The sequence below is a fragment of the Diplotaxodon limnothrissa genome, linkage group LG2, assembly GCF_057381915.1.
Source record: "Diplotaxodon limnothrissa isolate DT_005_m linkage group LG2, D_limnothrissa_male_GT1.1, whole genome shotgun sequence".
NCBI lineage: Eukaryota > Metazoa > Chordata > Actinopteri > Cichliformes > Cichlidae > Diplotaxodon > Diplotaxodon limnothrissa.
This window is the reverse complement of record NC_140597.1, coordinates 7,508,529-7,521,401: the sequence shown is the minus strand read 5'-3', so window position 1 is coordinate 7,521,401 and position 12,873 is coordinate 7,508,529. Positions and strand designations below refer to the sequence as shown.

The window sequence follows — 12,873 nt, the reverse complement described above, 5'->3', positions numbered from 1 at the left end:
GTTTTCTTGTTGCTGTTGTTAAGTGTCTGTATTTCTGTCTGTGTCTGTTTCCTTTAGTTACTTCCTGTATTTTACTTTAAAAAGTCGGATGTATCTTTACTTCCCGTGCCTGCTCTCCCTGATTTTCTGATTGTTTTCAGCTGTTCTCATTACTCACCTGTTTTCTGTTAGCCCATGACTATATAAATAGCACCAATCCTCTTTGTTCTTCTTTGTCATGTTGTACTTTTGTAGTCTGCTTACTTGTTTCCTCCTTACTCCCTTAGTGACTTCCTTGTATCCCTAGTGTTCTTAGTAATCCTTGTGATCCTCATTCAGCTTTTTGGTCTGCATTTTTTCACTCTCCAAAATATACCACTGTATCTTTTTCCTATCTTCAATGAATGCATTTTGACAAAAGTTTTCATTGCATTCTTTTTAATATACGTATTACAGCTTTAGGGATCTCAGTTTTCCTTCTACAACAATAATATGATCACCGAGGCCTACACATGTAACACATAAAACTTACGTTTTATGTGTTACATGTGTACATTATGAGTACGTTTGCCCACACAATTAGTACTTAATCAGTAACACTGATCTATGCATGCTGAAGACATTCATAACAATTTATATTAATTCTAGTAAATTTACATTTGGTGATTTATTACACACAATAGCTAGGTCATTTAATTTTTTCGTCAAGATACAGGTACAGAAGAAACAGTCAATATTAAGGTCTTCAATAAAATGTATCTCTCTGCCAGTATCAGTTACTAAGTGTAGCATTGTTCATATGGCCTCAAGGTACAGTATATTACAACTTGTATATATACTATAACATCAGAACAATAAAACAGGTTTCAGATAAGGTAAATGGACTGCAATACTTCCATCCCTGTTAGGTGTACCTTCTTATTTTGACTGGTACATGATCTTGAACATAAAACACTACACTTCCACCACATTTATTTCTAACCTGTCTATAGTATACTATACCCTTGTATTGCAATCTCAGTATCATCAACAGCGCTGTGATTCAAAAAGATAAATATTATGTAAAATAATTTCCAAACAGCACAGATTTAATCATTGGCCTTAAAAAGGACTGCCAAGGTTTTTCTTTGGTCTTAAAATGAGCTAAATTAGGGCTGTTCGATATAATGATATATATCGGATGTTTCATTTTATGCTATCGTTTGTTTCGTGGTGTCGCAAAATAAACTGTTTACGGCAATACTTTTTTCATCGTTTTGATGGTCACTGTAGTGGCTATATTAATTTCTTAAAGTTCTCTCTTTCTATTATATTTAATATAACCACACTACAGACGGACAAGCCCCTGTTTTTATGCGTTGTGGTTAGCAACAACGACGGTAACAGCATCGGGTGTCCGCTTGTTTATGTTCCACATAAACCTTTCACAATAAAGCTCAAGATCCTGTTGAGGCTTTTCAAAATAAACTGAATCATGTGAAAGAGCAGATTATTTACGGATGAGAATTAAAAAAGAGCCGCCAGGTGCTAAAAAATAAACCTTAGACTCAAACGTTAGAACAGGCTTTTACCCGCAGCACACCGTGTAATAAATACTCACAAAGAAAACGGCGGCCGTTACAACTTATGTCTAAAAATGTATCGTTTCATGCATCGGTTAAAACACTCGACTCCAGCAACATGACACTGTTACCGCGCCAGATCCGCGGCCCCGAACCGTAGTAAGGAAACCTCTGGCAGTTACTTGACTCGCAGCCGGCAACAGCTTACTATACAGGTCAACTCCGCTAGCAAGAAGATCGAGGGAGGCGTAGGAAACTGCTTTACCGAACCTTTATTTCTCCTCCAAGGCACGAACACCGCGTACAGTGGGCTGAAACAGTTTACTCACAGCGGGCATCGCCGATACAACTTTGGCTGCCGAGGGAGTTATTATATTCCTTTTATTTACTTTCTCTTCGTCTCTTCTGTAGTTAACCGTTACTTTTCTTTTCCTTCTCCGCTCACCCTCCCACACCCGACAGACAGTTCCGCTACACACACCCGCATACATTTCCCATCAGGCTTCACCCTTAAAGGACCATGCCTGTAACACTACCCCCACTCTGGATGATAATTAAACCCTTAACATCATTCCAGCACATGAACCCCCCATTAACAAGGAAACATACAGCATTCGTGCCCCCAGTCCAAAAATGGCGATCCTTAGGATGGAACAATCTTGAAGTAGACAACTGTCCATATTTTAAGCACAAGAAAACATAGGATGTACAGGGTTCACTTTGAGGAGGGTGCAAGTCAATGTCCATATCCCGCCCTTCACATAGACAGTATTCATAAAGAAAGACATTAAGGCACTACAGCTGAACGTTTACCCCTATATCCAGCTTTACCTCATTAGTATAAACAGTTCAAACAATAACTTGCAGCCCGTCGACAGCCATGTTGCCAGGAAACAGCAAGACAAACAAGCCCAACAGTACACGTAAGAATAGCCCCCTGTAACAACTCAATTTACAACAGTCATATCCCTTAACATATGTAACATGAACAATTTTTTTTTTTTTTTTTTAACTACTGAGCAGGGCAGCGATCCGCCTACACCCCGACTCAGTTAGGACATACTAGCCTAGTGACTGACCCAGTCACCAAACATGTCCGGCGCCCGCCGCACACGCTGTGGTCTGGAACGGGGTGTGGACCTGAAGGAAGGGTGCTGTTCTGGTCCTTCAGCCCCATCCATGTAAGGCTGAACAGGGCTGGCTGGCAACCCACTACCATCTCCTTGAGCGGGTGGCGGAGAGCCAGCTCTCAGGGAAGCACCAGTATCTGGTTGATCTGCCCCAGCTGGGGTCTCCCACAAGTCGAAGGGGCCGAAATCAATGTCAGAATCGCTTTCGTCGAGCGCTGGAGGAGGCACCTCGGTGGGTGCTGCCTGGTCGGAGTCTTGGAAGACCCAGCTGTTGTCCAGCGGCGTTCTTGAGTGATAAGGCTTGAGTCTGTCGTGATGAACCACTTTAGCCTTTGCTCGGGGCCCCTTTTTAATGCAGTAGACTAAATCATCCAACAGGCCCACTACGAAGTAGGGGCCCTCATAGGAAGGCAGAAACTTGCGAACCTTGTGCCGCACTCTCTTGGTCCCTTTGATCAGATGCCACACTGCAGCGCCGACTGGATACTGAACTTGGCAGATATTCTTATCGTACTGTTTCTTAGCGCGCTCAACAGATTTCCCGAGAGCCTCCCGTGCCAGTTGGTGGGAAAGCTCCAGCCTTTCCCTGAGTTGCACCACATACTGTGGTGTAGTGCAGTTGGGGGTGTCGTCGGCCGGCAGACCCGCGACCAGGTCAATAGGCTCGGTTATCTCTCGGCCCAGAAGCATCATGTTTGGGGTCAATCCTGTGGAACTGTGCTTAGTTGCCCGATAAGCCATGACAGCATAGGGGATCATTATATCCCAGTCCCAGTGGCAGCGCTCCGCGGTGGTGGCTAAGGCCTTCTGCAGGGTAGCATTAAAACGCTCTACCTGGCCATCGGACTGTGGATGAAAGGGCGTGGTGCGTGTCTTTTTGATTCCGAACAGTTCACACATCCCCTGGAACACAGCCGACTCAAAGTTGGTGCCCTGGTCGCTATGCAGAGACTGTGGGGCTCCATATCTACATACCCACTCCGCAACAACCTTTCCTGCCACCGTGGGCGCTTGTGCATCGGGGACTGGATAAGCCTCCACCCACTTGCTGAAGTAGTCTTGTACCACCAATATGAATCGGTTATGCCTTTCTGTTTCGTTCAACGGTCCCATCAGATCGACTGCAATCCTCTCCATGGGGGCGCCAACACGTACCGTGCCCATCGCTGCCTGGGGGGTTTTTGGGGGCCGCGCCCTTTCAGCACAACTGGTGCAAGTGCGGCACCACAGGGTCACATCATCTTTCATGTTGTACCAGTAGTACCTATTCTTCAAGCGTGCCAGGGTCCTTTCTGCCCCAAAGTGGCCACCCACTGGGCCATCGTGCATCTGCTGCATTACGGAGTGACGATAGGCGTGAGGCAGAAGGATTTGGGGGAAAAACACATTACTTTCTGTACAGTGGAATTTCCTCACCAGCACTCCATCTTTTAGGTACAGTCTCTTCCACTGCGCCCAGTAGGCTTTGGTTGCGGGGCTGCATGCCGCTACATCGGCCCAGACGGGCCGACCTTCCCCTTTTTCCTTCCATTCCCAAACTGGGCCTATATCCACATCGTTCTTCTGGCTAGCCAAGAGCTGTTCTGGGGTCCAGCCACTGAACAAGCTAGTGTGATGGGACTCATCCACCCGGTGGATATTTGGGCAGGTGTCGTGGCTACTACTGGAACAACAGTCCACTGCTGCTACGGGTGCACACTCTGGTTCTGCTACCCGGCTTTTCCCATCGGTACCATCAGGCCCCACTACCCCCACTGGGGGCTGCCCTGGGGGGGTCATGCTGGTACCACAGTCCTCTAAGTTACACTGCACACCTTTATGCTCGAACCGGTCGCTGTTGATGGTGGGCTCTGGGAGTGTGCACGGGCATGAAGCGCGGCAGGGTCTCCTGGAAAGTGCATCCGCATTCTGGTGGTTTTTCCCAGGTCGGTGCAGCACCTGGAAGTTATACTCTGCCAGCTTCTCCAACCAGCGGGCCAGCTGGCCCTCGGGCTCCCTCAGCCTGGTCAGCCAGCGGAGGCTGCTATGGTCAGTCCGGACAGTGAACGGCCTACCCAGCAGGTACTGTCTGAAGTGGGAAGTGAACGCCACAACCGCCAGAAGCTCTCGCCTGGTCGTACAATAGTTTTGTTCGGTAGCCGACAGCCGCCTGCTCCCATAGGCCAAGACCCGCTCTTCGCCCCCTTGCACTTGGGAGAGAATCGCTCCAATCCCACAATTGCTGGCATCAGTGTCGAGGAAGAAGTCACCCTGGTCCAGTGGGTAACCCAGGACAGGGGCTGCCGTAAGCCGTCTTTTTAATTCCTGGAATGCTCCCTGGCAGTCGGCAGTCCAGTTAAAACGGGCATACTTCTTAGTGAGTTCGTGGAGGGGTTTAGCCACTGTGGCAAAGTCCTCCACGAACCGGCGGTAGTATGAGGCTAAGCCAACAAACTGACGCACTTCTGTGACGGTCCGCGGTGCAGGCCAGTCCGTCACCTGCTGGACTTTCTGGGGGTCCGTGGAAATACCTCCAGCAGAGATGATATGGCCCAGATAGGCCACCTGCTCCCGAAACAGGCAGCATTTAGATGGCTTCAGTTTTAGGTTGGCTCCACGCAATCTGATGAACACTTGCTCGAGCCGCTCCAGCATCTGGGTGCTATCCTGGCCCAGGACAATGATGTCATCTAGGTACACTAGGCATGTCTCCCACTGCAGCCCAGCCAGGACTCTGTCCATAAGCCTTTGGAATGTGGCCGGTGCGTTGCACAGTCCAAACGGCATCACATTCCACTCGAACAATCCCTTACGGGTACAAAATGCAGCTGCTTTTCGGGCTCTGGGGGTCATCTCTACCTGCCAGTACCCTGAAGTCAGGTCTAGTGTACTGAAGTACTTGGCAGTAGAAAGCGTGTCAAGGGTGTCCTGGATGCGTGGCAGGGGATAAGCGTCTTTAAGGGTTCGCTCATTTAGTGGTCTATAGTCCACGCATAGTCTGGGACTCTGGTCCTTCTTCTTCACCATCACAATTGGAGCAGCCCAGCCGCTATTGCTAGGTTGAGCTAGCCCAGCCTCCAAGCTCTGCTGTACTTGCTGGTCGGCCGCTATTTGTTTGTCCCCTGCCATCCTGCGCGGCGGGTGCTTAACTGGTGGCCCTGGCGTGGTCAGGATGTCATGCTGGACAACACCAGTGCGACCAAGGTCATTCGGGCCAGTGGAGAAGACATCACTGTAGGACCTCAGCAGGCCTGCCAGATCGTAGCGGGCAACGTGAGTCAAACCGGGGCTGCTCTCGGCGTAAAGGGCCTGCAAATGGCTTGGTACAGAAGCAGGGGGAGTACCATTAAGTTCGAGGGCTGCCAGGACCCTTGGTGGGCGACCCCCCGACCCCTCCAGGACCTGCACGGGCTGAAGAACCCCTGCCACGGCACCACGCTTTAAGGTGACAGCTGCGGCCCCAGGGTTAAAGACTCTGATTGGGATGCTAGAGGGTTTACTAGGTTGCACAACTGCGTGAGCTACCAGTACTTGGTGCTTCTCCACAAAGCCCTTTGTAGGGCTTAGCATCATGTCTCTATGGGCGGCACAGTGGGAGCTGGAAAACCCGGGGACCACATACTCGCAGCCTGGTTCCAAAACCGTAGTGCGTGCCACCCTAACAACAAGCACCTGGGGTCGAGGGCCCACGCCAGAACATGGTATCTTTTCATTAAACAGGGTTATCTCTTGGCGGCCGTAGTCTAAGCAAGCGCACGATTGTTGCAGGAAAGGGTGCCCCAGAATAACTTCAGTGCCTTCAGCCATGTCGGCCAAAAGAAAGTCTACATTTTCAACACCGCTCCCCACCTGTACAGGCAGGATGACCTCGCCCAGAACGGCCAATCCCTCTGGACCAATGCCTTGTAGAGTCTGAGCAATGGATGCCTGCACCTGAGGTCTTGACTCTGCGGGGATGGTGTTAAAATAGTGGAGGGGCAGCACATTCCGCCGTGCACCAGAATCCAGCAAGGCCCGTATTTCCCGTCCCTGTATTGCTATCTGGACACACATCACATCTTGGCCTCCGTTGTGGAACACTGTGCCTGGGTCAGGGGCTGGGCCTCTAGCAGCTTTTACAGGCTTTTGGGCAGGTGAGCGAGGAGAGGGGCAGTTCCTCTGTAGATGTCCTATGCCGGAGCAGTTATGGCAAACAGCCTCCTTCCTGCTTGACCTGTTAGATGTGCTCCAGCTTTGGCGCCCACGCTGGATAGGTCTTTGGGCCCTCTCCGGTGGTTCATAACTTAGCATATGAACACTCTCCCGTAATGCAGCTGTTCGGGTCCCCTGTGCTGTAGAGACTCGTGGCCCTGGCTGCATAAGCTGTGTGACTGCCCTGGCGGCCCTTTTCGTTGTCTCGAACCTGTGGGCGATTTCATAGGCTCTTGCCAGGGTGCGTGGTTGTTCTTCCAACAATTTCTGGACCATTTCAGCATCTGCCAAAGCATTAGTGAAGATCTCTACAGCAATGCAGTCCTGCTCCAGCTCGGAGCGGTTGGCATACACAATGGAAACCTTCTCGTATATATCATCTCTGAGGGTGTGCAGGGCCTCACCTGGTTTCCGGATTCTCTGCCGTAGCTCAATGCCAATGGCTGCTGCATGCTCTGAACACGGCCCATAGGCAGCCTCCACCTCCTCCACAATCCTCTGGTAACTCCAGCGAGCAGATTTGGGGTTTTTGTGGATTATGGCTCCAGCTGCGCCCCTCAGGCTGAATCTCAGTTGGACAGCCATGGTGTTCTCCGTCCAGCAGTTGGCCTTTGCACAGGTCTCGAACTGATAGAGAAAGTCTTTCCATGACCCTGACCCATCGAAATGGTCTGGTTGTAATGTGGGAATTTTCTCCTTGCCCCTCGTCTGTCCATCAGCACTACAATCTGCAAAACCCCCGTCTTGCACTACACCAGGAAAACAGCCGCGTGGCCCTGGCATGGCTTGTTTTGAACTGTGACCCTGGTCATGCTTGCAAAGCCCACACCCCCCATCTGGTGCTGGTATTGCCATGCGAGTTGTTGGGGAAAAATAGCCCTGAGCTGGCATTTCATAGCTGTACTGCGCAGGTTGGGGTATACCCGGCATAATGTGTAGCTTCGCTGGCTCAGTAAACGGCGTTTTTCTAGGGACACTGCAGGTACAGTTCACGGCGGTGAATGGCTGGCTGCATGGCCGAGATGTAACAATCCGAGGTGGGTGATCATGCGAGCCATGCTGTCCCACTGTGAGCGGTGTAGATGCAGTGTTACCAGGGCCTCCGCAGTCTGAGCACTGCAACTGCTTAAACTCACTGCACACTGCATTCTGCTTCGCTATTGGTGTTAAGAAAGGGTTGGTGTGAGCTGAAGGTGGCGGGGTGAGATGCCATGCAGCCTCAAACTCCGTCGTATAGACTGCTGCTATGCTCGCCGCTGGCGTTAACTCTATGTCCGTGATGAAGGGGTTGCTGCTGTGGATTCTATTGTTTACATAAGTGGCACGGTCCACATTAGCTGTGCCACTCTCTGGGGTTTCTGGCAAAAATGGGTTGCTGCTCTTACTGAAGTACATTCCCATGCCATCCCCTTCAGCATCTCTCGGAGCCGCCATTTTCTCTGTCGTCCGAGGGAAAAGAGAAAAAGAAAGTTCGCTCCCTCTCTCTCGGCGCTTTGCGGAGTTTTATCCCGGAAAAGAGCCCCCAGTGTTACCGCGCCAGATCCGCGGCCCCGAACCGTAGTAAGGAAACCTCTGGCAGTTACTTGACTCGCAGCCGGCAACAGCTTACTATACAGGTCAACTCCGCTAGCAAGAAGATCGAGGGAGGCGTAGGAAACTGCTTTACCGAACCTTTATTTCTCCTCCAAGGCACGAACACCGCGTACAGTGGGCTGAAACAGTTTACTCACAGCGGGCATCGCCGATACAACTTTGGCTGCCGAGGGAGTTATTATATTCCTTTTATTTACTTTCTCTTCGTCTCTTCTGTAGTTAACCGTTACTTTTCTTTTCCTTCTCCGCTCACCCTCCCACACCCGACAGACAGTTCCGCTACACACACCCGCATACATTTCCCATCAGGCTTCACCCTTAAAGGACCATGCCTGTAACAACACGCAGCTGGAAACACTTCCTGCGATTCACAGAATTTACAGAAAATGTTAGATTTTTGTGATTTATATCGTTATCGGACGATAGAATTCTTATAACGGGATATGAGATTTTGGTCATATTGCACAGCCCTAAGCTAAATTCATCTTAATTACAGTGTAATAATTTGGCTTCTCGGGTAAAAGCTAAACTCTTTTCTTCCTCAGTTGTCCTTATTTATGTACACAGTGGCATTTTTTAGATGGCCTCTCACCTTTTTCATGAATTTGATTAGTTTGTCATCCTTAATTGGTTGCTTCAGTATGGCTCTTTCTGAGTCTCTTCAAAAATTTCCCAAAGGGCTGATGATACTTTTAAAATGTACGCTATGATATACACAGTTGTTACATTGCTTAATTGCCCTTTGGGAAACATGGCGGCACTCCTGTCAAGTTAGAAGTGTGGCTCATCAATAACAGGCTACTGACAACAAGGTAGGAGTTGGTGTTAGTATAGGTCACAGATGCCCCATAGACCTGCCAAGTTGATCTCTGTAAATAAATGTCTGATAAATAAAAATAACAAAAGCCAGTCTGCACCTGTCTCTGCCTGCAATGATTGTAACCTAACTACTCAATAGTCATTTGTCAGAAACTCACAGATATCTTATTTTTGGTGTATCCTGAAATCTTTAAATCATGTTCAGAGCCCCAAGGACACATTAACCCAAACACCCTGGAGAGGACAGAGGAGAAAACAGGTGAGATTTTGCCAAAGCATAAATCCACTTGTACTAAAATCAGCACCCTTATTCACAATTATTGCACAAATACATTTAACCAAACTTTTTCCCCAACCACATGATATTAAGTTACATTTGTAGCTAATATTGTCTTTTTATCTTACAGCATCTGTCCACCATATACTGCTCACGCAGCCAGAAAACAGAATCGTACAAATTGCTGAAATGCTCAATAAGTGTGCCTTTCTCTTGTTTTGTATATATCCCCCTTGATTGTATATATTTCTCATGTTTGTTATTTATTCCTGCTGTCTCGCTATTTATATTTTATTCCTGCACAGTTGGTGTGGAGCACCTAGAATTTCGTTGTACATGTACAGCGACAATAAAGAGCTATTCTATTCTGTTCTATTCTGCTACTCTAGTTAGTCAAGTGTACTTATTGAGTTTTGAGTTTAAGATCTGCCAATTTATAGTTTGTAATGTTAAAACAGTTTTTTTCTCAAGTGCAGATTACCAACTAAAGTGTGAATATGCTGAGAAAAGTGTTCACTGTTACTTAAAACAAAATACAATTTACTCTGAACCAGTAATAAACCATTTCTTTGTTGCATTGGAGCGTGATGACCTTCTGTCTACCTGAACACAAAGGAAAGGAAAAAGAGGAGGAAAGGTATTCAGTTTTAAACTGGCTCTGACAGATTTGTCTTTTCAGAAAGAAGAAAAAGCACCTATCTGATGAAATGCTGCAAGAGAGAACAGATCAAAGTGTATATACGTTTTTATGTTTTAGTTAAAATTGTGTTTTACAAAACATAAAAACTCAGCAAGAGGGAAAAAACGACACTCTTATTTTTCTTAAACAACGCCATAGGAAGTGGAAATAACACGACAGAATCTCCCACTTTCTCTTTATCCTGCCAAAATGCAGCCTAAGAGATTTGATGCATTTAGAGTTGAACATTTTCACAGAATCATAGAAGTGCTATTGAGGATGTTGTACCTCTGAAGTATAATAGCTACGGATAGCTTTAATGGCACAAAATGCACCACTATGCAATTACGCAGCAAGTGATATATAGACCTGTCAGGAAAATATCCCAAATCAGGTCAGTTTTGCACTCAAGGCAAATGGACAGCTCTGGCCTAGACAAATTTAATCAGTGTCTGATTTACAACCTCTAACCACTTAATGTCCCAGCGCCACATTCACATCATATAGCCATTTGTTTTTCTATCAAACATCTACAATAAATCTATTGAGAGAAGAGGATGGGGATGCATTTCATTCTTTTCCTTTCTGCTCCCAGGTCAAAAAGACAGAAAGAGAGACAGCCTGACATACAGCATCATGATGTGCTGGTCTAAGGACTTTTTTTTTTTACATTTGATACCTGGCAGTTACCTTGTCTTTGAACATTGGCAGCTAATTTACAGGTAGTGGAATTACAAGCTACAGAATACATTACCAAAAAAACTGAAATGTGAAATGATGGATTCTAGTCTTTGTAGCTTTGTCCAAAGGTAATAATCAATTTATTAGCTTCTCTGGGTTTTTTTTTTTACTAACTATTTTACCTTACTGGTTAACTTGTGTGTAGCCAGAGGGGAAGGATGCTGCAGTTTTTAATCACACCCCAGATGGCACTGCTACTTTTGGGATACCCCTGTGAGGAACAGTGTAGAGAGAGCACAACATTATTTTGGTATGAGATTAACATGATGTGCCTTTCAGGGTCCCAGCCTCTCACCCTATGGTAGCTGGAATCGATTTCACCCCCCACATCACTGATAAACATAAGAAGCAGAAGAGAATGGATTAACTTCATGTGATGTTTCTGAGAATCATGGTTAAATATCCTTTCAAACTGTTGTTTTCAACCAATAAACATTTAGAAAGCTGAGTTTGTGCACACTGTAAGGTTATGTTAATGAATGCGACTATATTTGAGTGCTCTACTGCTTACACCTACAGAGCTCAAGCAATTTCTGATGTGTGGTGACTCTTCTCCACTGAGTCAAGAAAGCAACCCTTGAATTTGAATTTCATTTGATGGAAAAGACAAAAGTCAAAGGGAGACAAATGTGGTGCAGACCTGCAGAGTAGATAGTGAGCAATGATTGTTAGTGCAACAAAGATACTCCTGCCCTGAATGTATTGAAAGCAAGTGCAGGATAGCATAACTGTATGGTCATCTGTATTGAATTCCTCAAACCCTTCAAAACGTTACAGTATAGAGTTTATTAATGACAGGCATAATCTTTGGATCACATTTATGGAGTAAAAATATGTCATAAATGTGAATGTCCAAAATTGAGACAACCATGCTGCTGGTAATATGATGAGCAGCCTTTAGGCTTGTTTACTCCAGGTTCTTCCACTAAAACTGCTTTAGTCTGGAGACCCAGCTCAGTTTGGCACAAAAGCAGATGTTTGCTCTCTGAGGTTTAAGGTCTGTTGTGAAATGGCAGTGGTTTAGAGCTGGACTTCCTGAGAGTCATCCAAATATAGCTGTACAAATAAATTTCATTACATAACTTTCAGCAGAACAGCATGCTGTTTTTTAAATTTCACTTTTGCTCTAAAATTTGTATTTTGTAATTCTGAACAGAGCCAGCTTAACCTATTGATGATTTACTGTCATCTAAGCTAATGACAGTGACCAATAACCTGTAGCCTTAAATTAACTGGAAAGAGAATGTCATTTGTTCACTGATCCAACCTTCAGCAGTATCTCTTTAAGCTTTGATTACTACAATCACAAAAGTAATTTTTTTATGTGAGTAGGAATTGTTTGAACAACGTGTAAAAACTGGGATTAAATGTTGAAAACATGAAAAGAAGACACAAATTGTGTTCTTGTGAATCCTGCATTATTTGCCAAATCACAGATCACACTGCAGCTTATATTCACAGGCAGGGCCACATCAAGCCAGCATTAACATGCACACACACACACACACACACACACACACACACACACACACACACACACACACACACACACACACACACACACACACACACACCTGGAATCACATCAGTAAACAAAGACCTGGAGCAGAGCCAGCAGCTCCATTGTTTGAGATTTGATCATCTCTGCTGCTGCCGCTGTGACCCAAACCCATTCCGTGTCCTAATGAAAAGTCCATTTGGATGGCAAGTAATGTTGCCTCCTCCTCTTATGTGGCCTTATAAAATGAGGTTCTGCACAAGGGGATTGAGGAACACTTGTCCTCTATTTTCAAATAAAATGCAAAAGACCAAAGTGATGCATCAGATTAGACATTCACTGCAGCCATTAGCAGCTGTATGCAGGGGAATCTCAACAGAAACTATTGGAGCAAATAGGTTAGACAATATTAAAAAAAAAATCCA

General features: G+C 46.3%; 1 protein-coding gene across 1 annotated transcript; it reads right to left on the bottom strand.

The window, feature by feature from the left end:
* Window positions 1-2,578: 2,578 nt before the first annotated feature.
* On the bottom strand, window positions 2,579-8,631 carry LOC146638158 (uncharacterized). Its single transcript, XM_085360293.1, has one exon. It carries the CDS (start codon window positions 8,273-8,275, stop codon window positions 2,609-2,611), a length of 5,667 nt encoding a protein of 1,888 aa, XP_085216419.1. The 5' UTR covers window positions 8,276-8,631; the 3' UTR covers window positions 2,579-2,608.
* Between the last annotated feature and the right edge of the window lie 4,242 nt (window positions 8,632-12,873).

Excerpts from the sequence above, each read along its gene's own strand:
- LOC146638158 (XM_085360293.1), bottom strand. The coding sequence starts at position 8,275 with ATGGCGGCTCCGAGAGATGCTGAAGGGGATGGCATGGGAATGTACTTC.